The sequence below is a fragment of the Sus scrofa genome, chromosome 3, assembly GCF_000003025.6.
Source record: "Sus scrofa isolate TJ Tabasco breed Duroc chromosome 3, Sscrofa11.1, whole genome shotgun sequence".
NCBI lineage: Eukaryota > Metazoa > Chordata > Mammalia > Artiodactyla > Suidae > Sus > Sus scrofa.
In genome coordinates this window covers 71,035,879-71,048,048 of record NC_010445.4, presented here as the reverse complement: position 1 = coordinate 71,048,048, position 12,170 = coordinate 71,035,879, and the positions used below count along the sequence as shown (strand labels likewise).

Below are 12,170 nucleotides of genomic sequence, written 5' to 3'. Positions count from 1 at the left end.
GATGATGTGTATATATATATATATGATCCCTTTCTTATATTTTCTTCCATCATGGTCTATCCCAAGAAATTGGATATAGTTCCCGGTGCTATACACATGCAAGTTCCCAGGCTAGGGGCCAAATTGGAGCTACAGCTGCTGGCCTATACCACAGCCACAGCAACGTGGGATCTGAGCCATGTCTGCAACCTACACCTCAGCTCACGGCAACGCCGGATCCTTAACCCACTGAGCAAGGGCAGGAATCAAACCTGCATCCTCATGAGTACTAAGTCAGGTTCTTTCCTGCTGAGCCACAATGGGAACTCCTGCTTATCTATTCTAAATGCGATAGTTTGTATCTACTAACCCCAAACTCCCAGTCCATCCTATTCTCTCTACTTTGGAATCATTTTAGGTTTACAGCAAAATTAAAAAGGTAGTATCGGAGTTCCCGTCATGGCTCAGTGGTTAGCGAATCTGACTAAGAACCATGAGGTTGCGGGTTTGACCCTTGGCCTCACTCAGTGGGTAAAGGATCTGGTGTTGCCGAGAGCTGTGGTGTAGGTCACAGACGCTGCTCAGATCCCGTGTTGCTGTGGCTGTGGTGTAGGCCGGTGGCTACAGCTCCGATTAGACCCCTAGCCTGGGAATCTCCATGTGCCACGGTGCGGCCCTAAAAGGACAAAAAGACAAAAAGACAAAAAAAAAGTACCATTTCCGTATACCCCCACGTTAACCTCTTACCTAACAAGGTACATGTATCAAAGTTAAGAAATTGCTCTTGGTGCATTACTAATAACTAAGCCCTAGATTTTATTATGACTTTGCCAATTTTTCTATTAATGTCCTTTTACTGTTGCAGGGTCTAATCCAGGATTCCTATTGCATTTAACAATTATTCTCAGAGTTCCCGTCGTGGCGCAGTGGTTAACGAATCCGACTAGGAACCATGAGGTTGCGGGTTTGGTCCCTGCCCTTGCTCAGTGGGTTAACGATCCGGCGTTGCCGTGAGCTGTGGTGTAGGTTGCAGACGCGGCTCGGATCCCGCGTTGCTGTGGCTCTGGCGTAGGCCAGTAGCTACAGCTCCGATTCAACCCCTAGCCTGGGAACCTCCATATGCCGCAGGAGCGGCCCAAGAAATAGCAACAACAACAACAACAACAACAACAAAAGACAAAAAGACAAAAAATAATAATAATAATAATTATTCTCTTTTATTGCTGCACGTTCATCTCTGGCAAATAGAGGAAGGAGATGGACTTAGGACAGTAAAGTGCTTGCTGAAGTCTAAGAACAGGGGAAGGAAGAATCAGTGCCCATTGCACAGGAATAGCTCCAGGCATCCTCACTTGCTTGCTGTTTGGGTGAGAGCTTACTTAGGGCAGAGAAAAGAGAATCTTTTTTTTGTTTTTTTTTGTTTTTTTTTTTTGTTTTTAGGGCTCTACCTATGACATGGAAGTTCCCAGGCTAGGGTTCGAATCAGAGCTGCAGATGCCAGCCAAAGCATCTGCAGCTCTGATTCGAGCTGCAGATGCTCGAATAGATATTCGAGCTGCAGATAGCCACAGCAACGTGGGATCCGAGCCTCGTCTGCAACCTACACCACAGCTCACAGCAACACTGGATCCCCAACCCACTAAGTGAGGCCAGGGATCAAACCCACATCCTCATGGATACTAGTCAGGTTTGTTTCCGCTGCACCGCAACAGGAGCTCCAGAAAGGAGAATCTCGATGGAGGTTTGCCACTTTTTCTCTAGAACTGAGAAGGGAGGTACCCATATTGTCAGGCAACACCCTGGACTCCTGTGTCGGTGTCTATCGAGTCAGTTGTGGTCCCTCAGCCCTGCAAAGAGACCCAGCCAGCCTGGGACAGGCCAGTTTTGAAGGGGAAACAGTCCCGGCCAGTGAGGAGCCACCACCACGCGGGAACTAACTGGAGGGAAGGGCTGCAGGGAAGATGGTGGGTGGAAGAGAAGGACCCTGTTTGATGAGTCCCAGTGGCGGGCACGGGGCCCAGGCTGATGTGAGCCCGCAGAGCCCAGGGTGAGGTGGGGGAGCGAGTGTGGAAAATCACCTCTCCCTCTCCCTGTCCTGCAAATCATGGCTCCTGGTCTGCCTTGGGTGTCAAGCCTCCCTCAGTCCACAGCAGAAACTCTTTGTTCCTATAACTCATGTGTCGAGGGGTACAAGGCTTGGGACATGATCAAACACAATGTTCTTTTCATCTGCCTGGATCCTGCCAACATTTATTCTGTGGGGTGACCATTATCATTCCCCAAGTGGCAACTTGCCTGCTCGCGTGCAGACAGCGCACTTTGCTGTGAGCCCACTGTTTCGCGCTGGTGACCAGAAGGGGCGTTTGTGTGTCATCAGGAGTACATGGGTGGCGGCAGGGTAGCGGTTCCCTCTCCCAGCTGGGCCCACTTTGGGCACAGCATGTACACCTTGGGAGTGTGTGCGGAGTGGAGGAGGGACTTTTCCCAGTGTCTCCCGCCCCCGCCCCCTCTGACCAGACCCTGCGGTTCCTGAACCACACAGGGCCAGGACTGAGGAGCCCATGTGACAGGAGAGACCCAGCTCAAGTGCTGGCTTCACCTCATCTGGACACTCTCAGATGTTTGCTTTCTTGTGGGTGCTTTCCAGAGACCCCACCCCCACCCCCAAGACCTCCTAACATGGCTCCTGGGATGTGACAGGTGCTGTGTCCTTTTAGCTGATTCCCGCCCCCATCCCCCTACCCGTTCTCAGACAGGCCTCCCCACCGTCTCTCGCTGTTGGAGCCCCAGCTGCCGGGGGTGGGGGGCGGACTTCAGAGCAGCCCCCCCACCCCGCTCTGCAGGAAGCACTGTGGTTCTGGGTCCAGCCAGGAGAGGAGCACAGCTCCTCCAGAACCCACCCCCACCCCTCCTGTCTGCCACCAGCTTCCCTGACCACGACTCAGGTGCCAGGCTTGTGTCTCCCTCCTGCAGGGAACTTGTTTCAGAGGGGAAGGGACAACACTTTCATTCTTGACCTCCGTGGAAAGTGGGGGTCTCAGGCACGGCAGATCCTCATCTCTCCAAAGATGTCTCACCCATCCTCTCTCCGCCCACTCCTGAAGTGCGGGTCCCGCCCCCGAGAGTCCTGAGAGTGGATCCCAGCCCAGGCCCTTGAGAAATCCCAGAGCTCTGCTAGCAGGAGCTCCACATCTTTTGTCTCTATGTGTCTTGGTGGAAACTTCATATTTTTAAAAATTTTCATTTTTAAAAAATTGTGTTGAAATATAGTTGATTTACAATGCTGTATTAATTTCTGTATATGTACGTTTTCATATTCTTTTCCATTGTGGTTTATGACAGGATATTGACTAGATTTCTCTGTGCTGCGTGGTAGGATCTTATGTTTATGCTTTTGTTTTTTAAGAGCTGCTCCCATGGCATATGGAGGTTCCCAGGCTAGGAGTTGAATCGGAGCTACTACTGCTGGCCAACATCACAACCACTGCAACGCCAGATCCAAGCCGAGTCTGTGATCTACACCACAACGCATGACAATGCTGGCTCTTTAACCCACTGAGTGAGGCCAGAGATCGAACCAGCATCCTCGTGGATACTAGTTGTGTTTGTTACCACTGAGCCACAACGGGAACTCTCAGGACCTTGTTGTTTATTCATCCCAAATATAACTAGTTTGCCTGTGCTAATCCCGAGCTCCCAATCTATCCCTCCGCATGGTAATCACAAATCTGTTCTTTATGGCTGTGATTTTGGGAAACTTCCTTTTTAATATCCTATTCCAGCATTTTGTGGTCCATCAAGCGGGTACCTGCTGTATGCCCAGCTCAGAGTAAAATACACACACACTCAGAGACAAGCCTGGCACCCAGTGCCGTGGGTGGTGTGCTATATGAGCTATAGGAAGCCTGAGGAGGGTGGACAGCGGCGGCTCCTGGGAAAGGTGGAGAGGAGGAGGCCAGGGATGGCTCTCAAGCCGCTGCTCCAGCCTTGTTCTTCCTTGAGTTCCCGCTGTGTCTGGTGACCCCCTAAAGCCTGCATTGTTCTGACAACCGCCTGCTCCCACTCCCGCAGGATGTTCGAGCTGACCTGCACTCTGCCTCTGGAGAAGGACCTGAAGATCACCCTCTATGACTACGACCTCCTCTCCAAGGATGAAAAGATCGGGGAGACGGTCATCGACCTGGAGAACAGGCTGCTGTCCAAGTTTGGGGCTCGCTGCGGCCTCCCCCAGACCTATTGCGTGTAGGTGCAGGGTGCTGGCTGCTTCTTCAACAGGGACCCAGCCCCTGAGGGCCGAGGGTCGACTGTGGGCCAGCCTGGGCCCAGCACATCACAGACTCTCTCTTACTCAGTCAGTCCAGGGCTTGTGTCCACTTCCTAGGTAAGGAAACTGAGGCCCAGGCCTGTCAGTGGTGGCAGGAGGATTTGAACCTGCTTGTCCGACTCTCAGAACCCGGCTCTTCATCCTATTGTTTAATCCAGTTCTCCTGAGGGCGCCGTCGAGGGCCCCAGAGGGAAAGGAGAAAAGAGACAGTGGGACATAGGCCCCCTGGGCCCTAAAGTGAACTCAGCCCCCCACTTCCCACCAACTTGGGTCTATTTGGGGTCTGATTCTCCAAATCTGGAAATTGGAAACATTTCCATTCCAATTCCACGTGTATGTAAAGAAGTTCTCTGTCCCTGGACCTCCGTTTCTTGGGATGTGCAATAGGCTCCCCAGTCACTATGAGCAATCACCCAGGCTGCCCACGGTCAAAGTGAAGGGTGGGCGATACCGGGCATGTGGGTACAGGTCACCACGTGCCCCTCTGCCCTCATCAGTGTCCTATAGCATCTCATCTCATCTTTGTCTTGTGTTTGGCCCTCAGCTCTGGACCCAACCAGTGGAGGGATCAGCTCCGTCCCTCCCAGCTTCTCCACCTGTTCTGCCAGCAGCACAGGGTCAAGGCCCCCGTGTACCGGACGGACCGCGTGGTGTTTCAGGATAAAGAATACACCATTGAGGAAATAGGTAAGCTCTCCCTCCTCAGCCTTCTCTCTTGCTGGCCCTCTGCCATTGTAAAGGGGCCTGCTGGACATAACTGCTGGACACAACCCACACCAGCGTGGTGTGGTCTTGTGTCTTTCCAGGGCAGCACGGATGGACTAAACTTGGCCTTGTACTCTTGGGATCAGCTCTTACCTGGGACACCACTGTAAAAATTAGAGGTCAAGGTGGAGCTGGGGTTAGGGTGGTTCAGGGTCAGAGTCCAAGGCCAGGTTGGGGCCTGTCTGAGGGCAGGATGAGGGGTGAGTCTGAAGTTAGGGTCAAGGTCATGGTTAGGATCAGTCTGTTTCTGGTGTTGGGTCATCAGACTGGTTAGAGTTTGGGTACAGCCCACGCTGAGAAAATTTTCTACTTGAATCACACTAGGCTGTTGACTTGACCTTGATGGTACCTTATGAGTTCCCAGTCATAGCTCCCCCACCTGATACATCCAAAGGGTGATGGGAAGCCCTGCAGCCCCCTCCTGTGTAATGCCTCACGTTCACGCTGTGCTTCCCTCGTGTTTAAGATGCTCACAGGCCTGCAGGACCCACTAGGAGCAGCTTAGACTCCCCAGACGTGTTTACAGGCCCAGCTGGCCCCTTGCCTCCTGCTGGTTTTGGAGGTGTTTGATGTCAGAGATGGTGCTGAGGTTACACAAGGGGAATGAGGCTTTGGCTCCCCCATCCCAAATGCCCCTCCTCTTTCTTCTATTTTGCTGACTCTCTGAGGTCATGGCTGAGCCAGGCTCCTCTCCACCAGGCCCTAACCCTGCCCTGATCCCTTTTCCTGGAGAACGTGCATCTGTTTTAGGGGTGGTCTCATTTCCCTCTGTTAGTCTGTAAGCAGCTTAAGTGCAGGCACCAGGGCTCTTAGTCATAAATTCATAGGAAAAGAAAGCCAGAAAGCTAGAGTTGGTGAGGCCTGACATCTGCCTGTTTTGGAGATGAGGCCATTCAGACCAAGAGCGGTTAACAACCTGCCCCAAAGGCACCCATCTGGTTAGAGGCAGAACAAGGTTCCTGGCCTGTTGGTCCTTCTGCAATGCTCTGCTGCTGCCTTAGTGGCGCCTATTAAAGTGAGCAGGGCAGGGGTGATGGGGGAACGTGTGTATGTGTGTGTACATTAGGATCTGGGCTGGTAAACACGGACACACCTGTGTGCACGTACCTGTGTGTGTATGTGGAAAGACACATGTGGATCTTCCTACCTCCACTCAAGGTCTCTGTCATGGGGGCTTCAAGTTCATGTTCCTGGCTGAGGGGGCAGGCTCATCAAGGTCAGAGCCATCCACAGGACTGTCCAGGACCCAGCCCCTGGCAGGCAGGGCTGTACCCGGAAGCTTGTGGGGGAGGGGAGGCGTAGTCCCATCCAGTCACGTGCATTTTCCAAATGAGTATGTGATCGCCGCTGCCCTGCCACCCAGCCATGTGACTGCCCTGTGCTTCATCTCTGTCATCTGTGAAATGGGGCTAATGACAGCACTTACCTTGTAGGGTTACTCTGAGACACCTGTTAATATTTATGAAGAACGATGCCCCTCCTTGCTTTTTTTTTTAATAAAAAAAAAGTCTCTGCGTTCTCTGTTACTACTATTATTTTAGCTCCTGCTACTAATCAAAGAGATTGCATGAACCAGAGGCTAGTACTGGGAGCACTTAGATGCCCGATCTGGGAGAAGAAGTTTCAGAGTCAGGAAAGGCTTCCTTGAAGTGGTGAGCTTTGGTGGGCGGGGCGAATTTGTACAGGTGGAAAAAAGGCAGAAGAGCTTATAGAAGAGGGGGGTAGAAGTGATGGCAATGGGGCATCTGGATTTTAAGCCTGAGCCTGTGGACAGAGAGCTTCCCCCTATGGAGAGTGAGATGTGAGTGCTGGAAGAAGGGTGTTGGCTAGGGGTGAGGCTGCAGAGTTAGTGGCTTCCCCAGACCCCCGGGGGCAGCCCTGTCATCTCTTGCTCACTCAACCCTGGCAACTTTTTTTGTTGTTTGCTTTTGTTTTTTAGGGCCACACCAGCGGCATGTGGAGGTTCCCAGTCCGGGGTCGAATCTGGAGCTACAGCTGCTGGCCTACACCACAGCCATAGCCACAACAACGCAGGATCTGAGGCGTGTCTTTGACCTACACCACGGCTCACAGTAGTGCTGGATCCTTAATCCACTGAGTGAGGCCAGGGATCGAACCCACAACCTCATGGTTACTTGTCGGATTTGTTTCTGCTGCGCTACATTGGGAACTCCTAGCACTGGCAACTTTTTTATCTTCTCTCTGGGGCAGAGGCTGGCAGGGTCCCAAACCCACACCTGGGCCCAGCAGAGGAGCGTCTGGCCTTGTATGTCCTCCAGCAGCAGGGCCTGGTCCCTGAACACGTGGAGTCCCGCCCCCTCTATAGCCCCCTGCAGCCGGACATCGAGCAGGTAGGACTTCCACCTTTGGGCCCCAGAGCCCTGACCCTTGGCTCCCCTTTCCCCTTCAAGGACAGCATGAATATCCCAAGAGGCACCCATGGGGACCTCAGGATTTGGCTGATTCCTTCTTGCAGTGTTTCTCCACAGTCTGTGTGGTTACCACTGCTGGCTTACCAGGGGACCTCCTGGGCCTGGCCTCCCCCGGCCATCTGCAGCCCTCGGCCCTGGGGCATGAGTCTTTTCCTCCGTGCCTGTGTAGGCTGAACCTCTGGCTGCCCACGAGTCATTCGGAAGCCTCGCCCGTTTGAGCCTGGCCTCAGGGTGTCTTCCCTCCCATTGTCAGTGACATCCCAGACGGCTGGCCCTGTGCTGGGCTGCAGTGGGCAGTTCAGGCAGGGTGACCAGCACCCTAGGACAGAGTAGTCAGTAGAAGGGCCAGGAGAATCCCCCCCAGGCAGAGGGAGGGCGAGCAGACGGACAGTGCGCCCCGGGCTGAGGCAGGAGGCTTCCTGGAGCAGGTGAGCTTGGGGCCAGGGTTGGGAGGAGGAGAAGGAGGAGAGAAAAGGTTCCAGGGAAAGAGGCGCCAGGGAAAGTTTCCAGCCACGTGGTGCCTTTGTGACAATGCAGAGAACATTCTCTCTGCTGTTGGGAACTGGGCTCTCCTCCCCCTGGTGGCGTGGCCGCCAGGTCGCCAGAGTGACCCACGAGTGTTGAAATGTCAGCTCTTTCATTCTCTAGCCATGTGAACCAGAAGAAATGATGTCAGTCCTGCTCCTTGGGGACAGATGGGGACAGAAATAACAGAAAGGGAGGGAGCTGAGGGGTGGCAGGTAGAGTGGCTTTGTGGCGTGGAACTCTTTGGGCCCCTTAGGACTAAACCATGCTCTCTGACCCTCCCCGACTGCATGCACCACTTTCTCAGCCGCAGTGTTCCTCTCCCCCTTCCCACCTGGCAGACTGAGACCCAGCAAACATCACCTTCCCCGGGAAGCTGCCCTGACCCCTGACCCCTGGGCCCCCTGACTGTGGGCTCACCCTGCGGTTGGCCCTGCAGTCCCGTCAAGGGCACCTCCCTTGCAGGGTGGTGAGGCTCTCCATGGCAGGACCTGGGTTTCCTCTGTCCTGTGCCCAACTACCCAGCACAGAGCAGGTGGTCGGGAGACGTGGGTTGAATGCAAAGGCTGCTGAGAGCGCGGGGTGATGTCTCCCCAGGGGAAGCTGCAGATGTGGATCGACCTGTTTCCAAAGGCCCTGGGGCGGCCGGGACCTCCCTTCAACATCACCCCACGGAGAGCCAGGAGGTGAGCCCCAGCCCGGGCTCAGGGCTGAGAGGGGTGGTGGGATGGTTGCTGCGGATTGGGTCCAGGAGGTGGCTCTTGGTCCAGGCTTTTGTGTGGCTCTGGCCAAGTGTCCAGCCAGGTAGGCATCAGAGTCTGGGGAAGCTGATTTCTTGGCTTCTCGGGCAAGGACTGCTCACCCTCGGGTGGGAAATCCATGTGGATTTGAGTTGTCTTCTCTGCAGGTTTTTCCTGCGTTGTATTATCTGGAACACCAAGGATGTGATTCTGGATGACCTCAGCATCACCGGGGAGAAGATGAGTGACATTTATGTGAAAGGGTAGGAAGTCATTCTCCTCCCCAACTGTCCCAGCTTCTTGGTGTCACCCCTGTTCCCTCTGGGGTGGTGCTCGGTTGGGAAAGGGGGAGCTCTGGCACAGGGAAGGGGAAGAACGAGAAAGGAAGGAGGGTCTCATGGGAGTGGTCTCTGCTTTTGGGGAGCTGTGTTCCCACCAGGTTTCTCCTTCCGCATTAACCTTTGGGTTGAACCTGCCAGTTTTGGGGAGGTCAAAAAAGGATGAAATTTCTGGCACATTTGCTACCTCGTGGCGATTTCTTGGGAATTATTTTTCCTTTATCGTGTACCAAGTTCATTGATCTTCTTAATTCCTTGTTTGCTGAAGTCGAGGATGTCTATTGTGTTGGAAACCTGAATGAGCCGTGTCCTCTAATGTGTGTATGTCTAGCTGGATGGTGGGCTTTGAAGAACACAAGCAGAAGACAGATGTGCATTATCGGTCCCTGGGAGGCGAAGGCAACTTTAACTGGAGGTTCGTTTTCCCTTTCGACTACCTGCCAGCTGAGCAAGTCTGCACCGTCTCCAAGAAGGTGAGTGTCATTCCTGCCCCCAGGGGTGCTAGTCTCTGGGATGTCAAATAGCGTGATCACACCTTGCAGCCTTGCCCTTGTCATACTCTCACTGCAGCCCCACCGGTGTTGGAATCACCACGGCCATCGCTGCATGGCAACCAGTACCATTGTCCCCTCACTGCCAATGTCACCACCACCACCATGCTGCCACCCCCCCTTCTCCTTCTTCTGTCACCATTGCCATCGTGAGCATTGCTGCCATCCCACAACCACCTCTACCCAAGTGCAACAGCCGTCATATGTAGCTAAGTCCCCATCCTAACACACTGAGCAACAGGAAGGGCTGTGGGGTTGGAGTGGGGAGAGGAACCCAGTATAGTCATCGAAGAGCAGTGGGAAGAGCAGCGCCAGAGGGCTGGGCTGGCCTCAGGCAGGGTTGGCTATGGGATGGGGCATTGCCTAACCAAGTCCCTGCTGCTACCTCCTTTCCTTACCTTTGTGGCCACTGTCCAGGCTGGATAGTCACTGGGAGTGACTCTGCCCTTCCGGGCCTGCCTCTCTCAGGCCTGGGGAGGCCTGGTGCATCCGCCAGGGGGAGAGGCGGCTCCAGAGACCCCAGCTCTTTGTCGCTCAGCATCTCCTAGTTTTAGGCCTCAGCTCAGCCCTGACCTCTTTCCTCCTGAAATAAGCAGGTCCTTAGGCAGACGGTGGTCTTGAGCCTGTCCTTAGGGAGCAGTCTCCGGAGCACAGTGAGGAGGGTGCTGTGGGCAGTCAGCTGCCTGGAGGTGGAGGCCCCTCTGTTGGAACTTTTAACCCCCACATCCCACTAGAATCTGTTCCACCTGGAAGTGCCCTCCTGCTCATTAGGGTGAATGCCTTTCTGGGGTTGAGGTCCTGCTGGTCCCATTTTCTTCTGGAGTTGGTGCAGGGTTTCAAGCCACAAGGCTTCTAGGACCCCTCTCTCTGTCCTGACTGGGTGCATGGCTTAAAGGGGGGAGACATATCATGTCCATCGGCTGCTTCCTTCTCTTAATTCTCTTCATTACATCTTTTCCCGCATGACCCCTTCCCAACCCAACACACAGGATCTCCTGCACTTTAGAAAAACCAGGGTGTTGCACGGAACATCCTGCAAGCAGCAAACAAAAGAAAATAAGGTTAAACAAGGTTAAACAAATTCTCTCACCCAGGGATTGCTCGAGTGCCTGCAGCGTTTAGCAACCGCTCTGGTGCTGTGCAGTCAGGGAAGGTCTAGCCTATTTGTAGGTTTAATCTTCTTTGCCTTCACGCAGCCCTTTGCCCATCACAAGATGTTTCCAGAGCAAAGCAGATGCAGCATTTGCTGGGGAGAGCTCCAAGTCCCACAAACAGCGCCTGTCCTTACGGTGGACAGAGCTGGTGGAAAGGGCGGATGGGGCCTCCCGCAGGCCACCTCCCAGGCTCAGAGAGCCCTGCCAGGGGCCAGGCGCAGGTGGGGAACCGAGGCTGAGAGAGGCCCAGAGGCTGGCTCACGTGGGAGGCGGGACCACCTCTCCCTGGCGATAGCTGGAGAGGTGAGCAAGGAGTTGCAGGAAGCAGAGGCTTCTGTTTTTTTTTTCTACAGAGTAGGAAAAGAGAGAAACTCCTGGCTTGGTAGTAGGTGATTCTGACAAATGAAAAAGGCAGGAAGTAGTTAATAGGCTAAGTGAGGGAGAAAAAGGGGGAGAGGGGAAGGGGGAGAGCGCGAATTGGTGGTACCTGGCGGTTCTGAGGGCCCAGCTGGGGTCGCCAATAAGGAATTTGAGGTGGCTCTGTTCTGGGAACAACGGGGTTTCATCTTTGCACACAGACACACCAGGATGGAGAGAGGGGGTGTTCCAGGGGAAGACAGGGGCTGAAGGAAGGGCCCCGTTGGCTGGATGGCTCTCAAGCCTGGGCTGGGCTCTGGGCTCGGGAGATTGAGGAGGGCATGGAGGATGCTGGGTGGGGAGGAGGAAGAGGAGTCGAGGGCTCAGGGAGAGGCACATGGGGAGCTGGGAGGTGGAGGGAACTGCTGAGAATTCCACCCACGTGGTGTCCGGCTCTGGAGAGGGTGGCTGGAAGTGGGGGGCGAGAGGTCAGAGGGGGCACTGAGAACAGTCAGGGGTTCTAAAGTCCACCAGGAAAGTGAAGGAGGACCTGGCTTGATCTGAGACTGGGCCAGCGAGTCCCTCCGGGAGAAAGGACCCTGGGCAGCGGGGGAGCTGTGCCCACAGTGCAGCGCCCATTAGCTGGGTCTGGGCTAAGGGACGGAGTCTGGGGTGGGTGGGTTAGCGTCGGGGCACTGCACGGCCTCTGGGCTTCCCGGTCCTGCGTCAGAGCCAGCCCTCTGCCGAGGGGTTCAGGGCCTCTGGCAGGGAGGCCCTCCAGGGACCCCATTAACCAGACGAGACTGTCGTAAAGTACAAGGTCTCCTTTCATCCGGCTGCTTTGAACCACCGCTGTTTGCCCGGGCCCGGCTCCCCACCTGGAGCCCAGCACACCCACCGGGGCCGGCCTGCGCGTCAGGCACCCACCCTGCAAATAAACAGCTAGTAAAAGGGCCCAGACCGGGAGCATAATGAGTGCCTGGGACCTGGAGGGGGGGCATTCCC

The 12,170-nt window shown here is 54.6% G+C and overlaps 1 protein-coding gene across 1 annotated transcript in view; it reads left to right on the top strand.

The window, feature by feature from the left end:
* Window positions 1-12,170, top strand: part of DYSF (dysferlin) — a 217,516-nt gene that overhangs the window by 189,610 nt on the left and 15,736 nt on the right. The window contains 6 exon segments of the mRNA XM_013996042.2: window positions 4,051-4,221; window positions 4,848-4,990; window positions 7,280-7,419; window positions 8,623-8,711; window positions 8,933-9,028; window positions 9,435-9,576. Coding sequence (XP_013851496.2) covers window positions 4,051-4,221; window positions 4,848-4,990; window positions 7,280-7,419; window positions 8,623-8,711; window positions 8,933-9,028; window positions 9,435-9,576 — 781 coding nt within the window.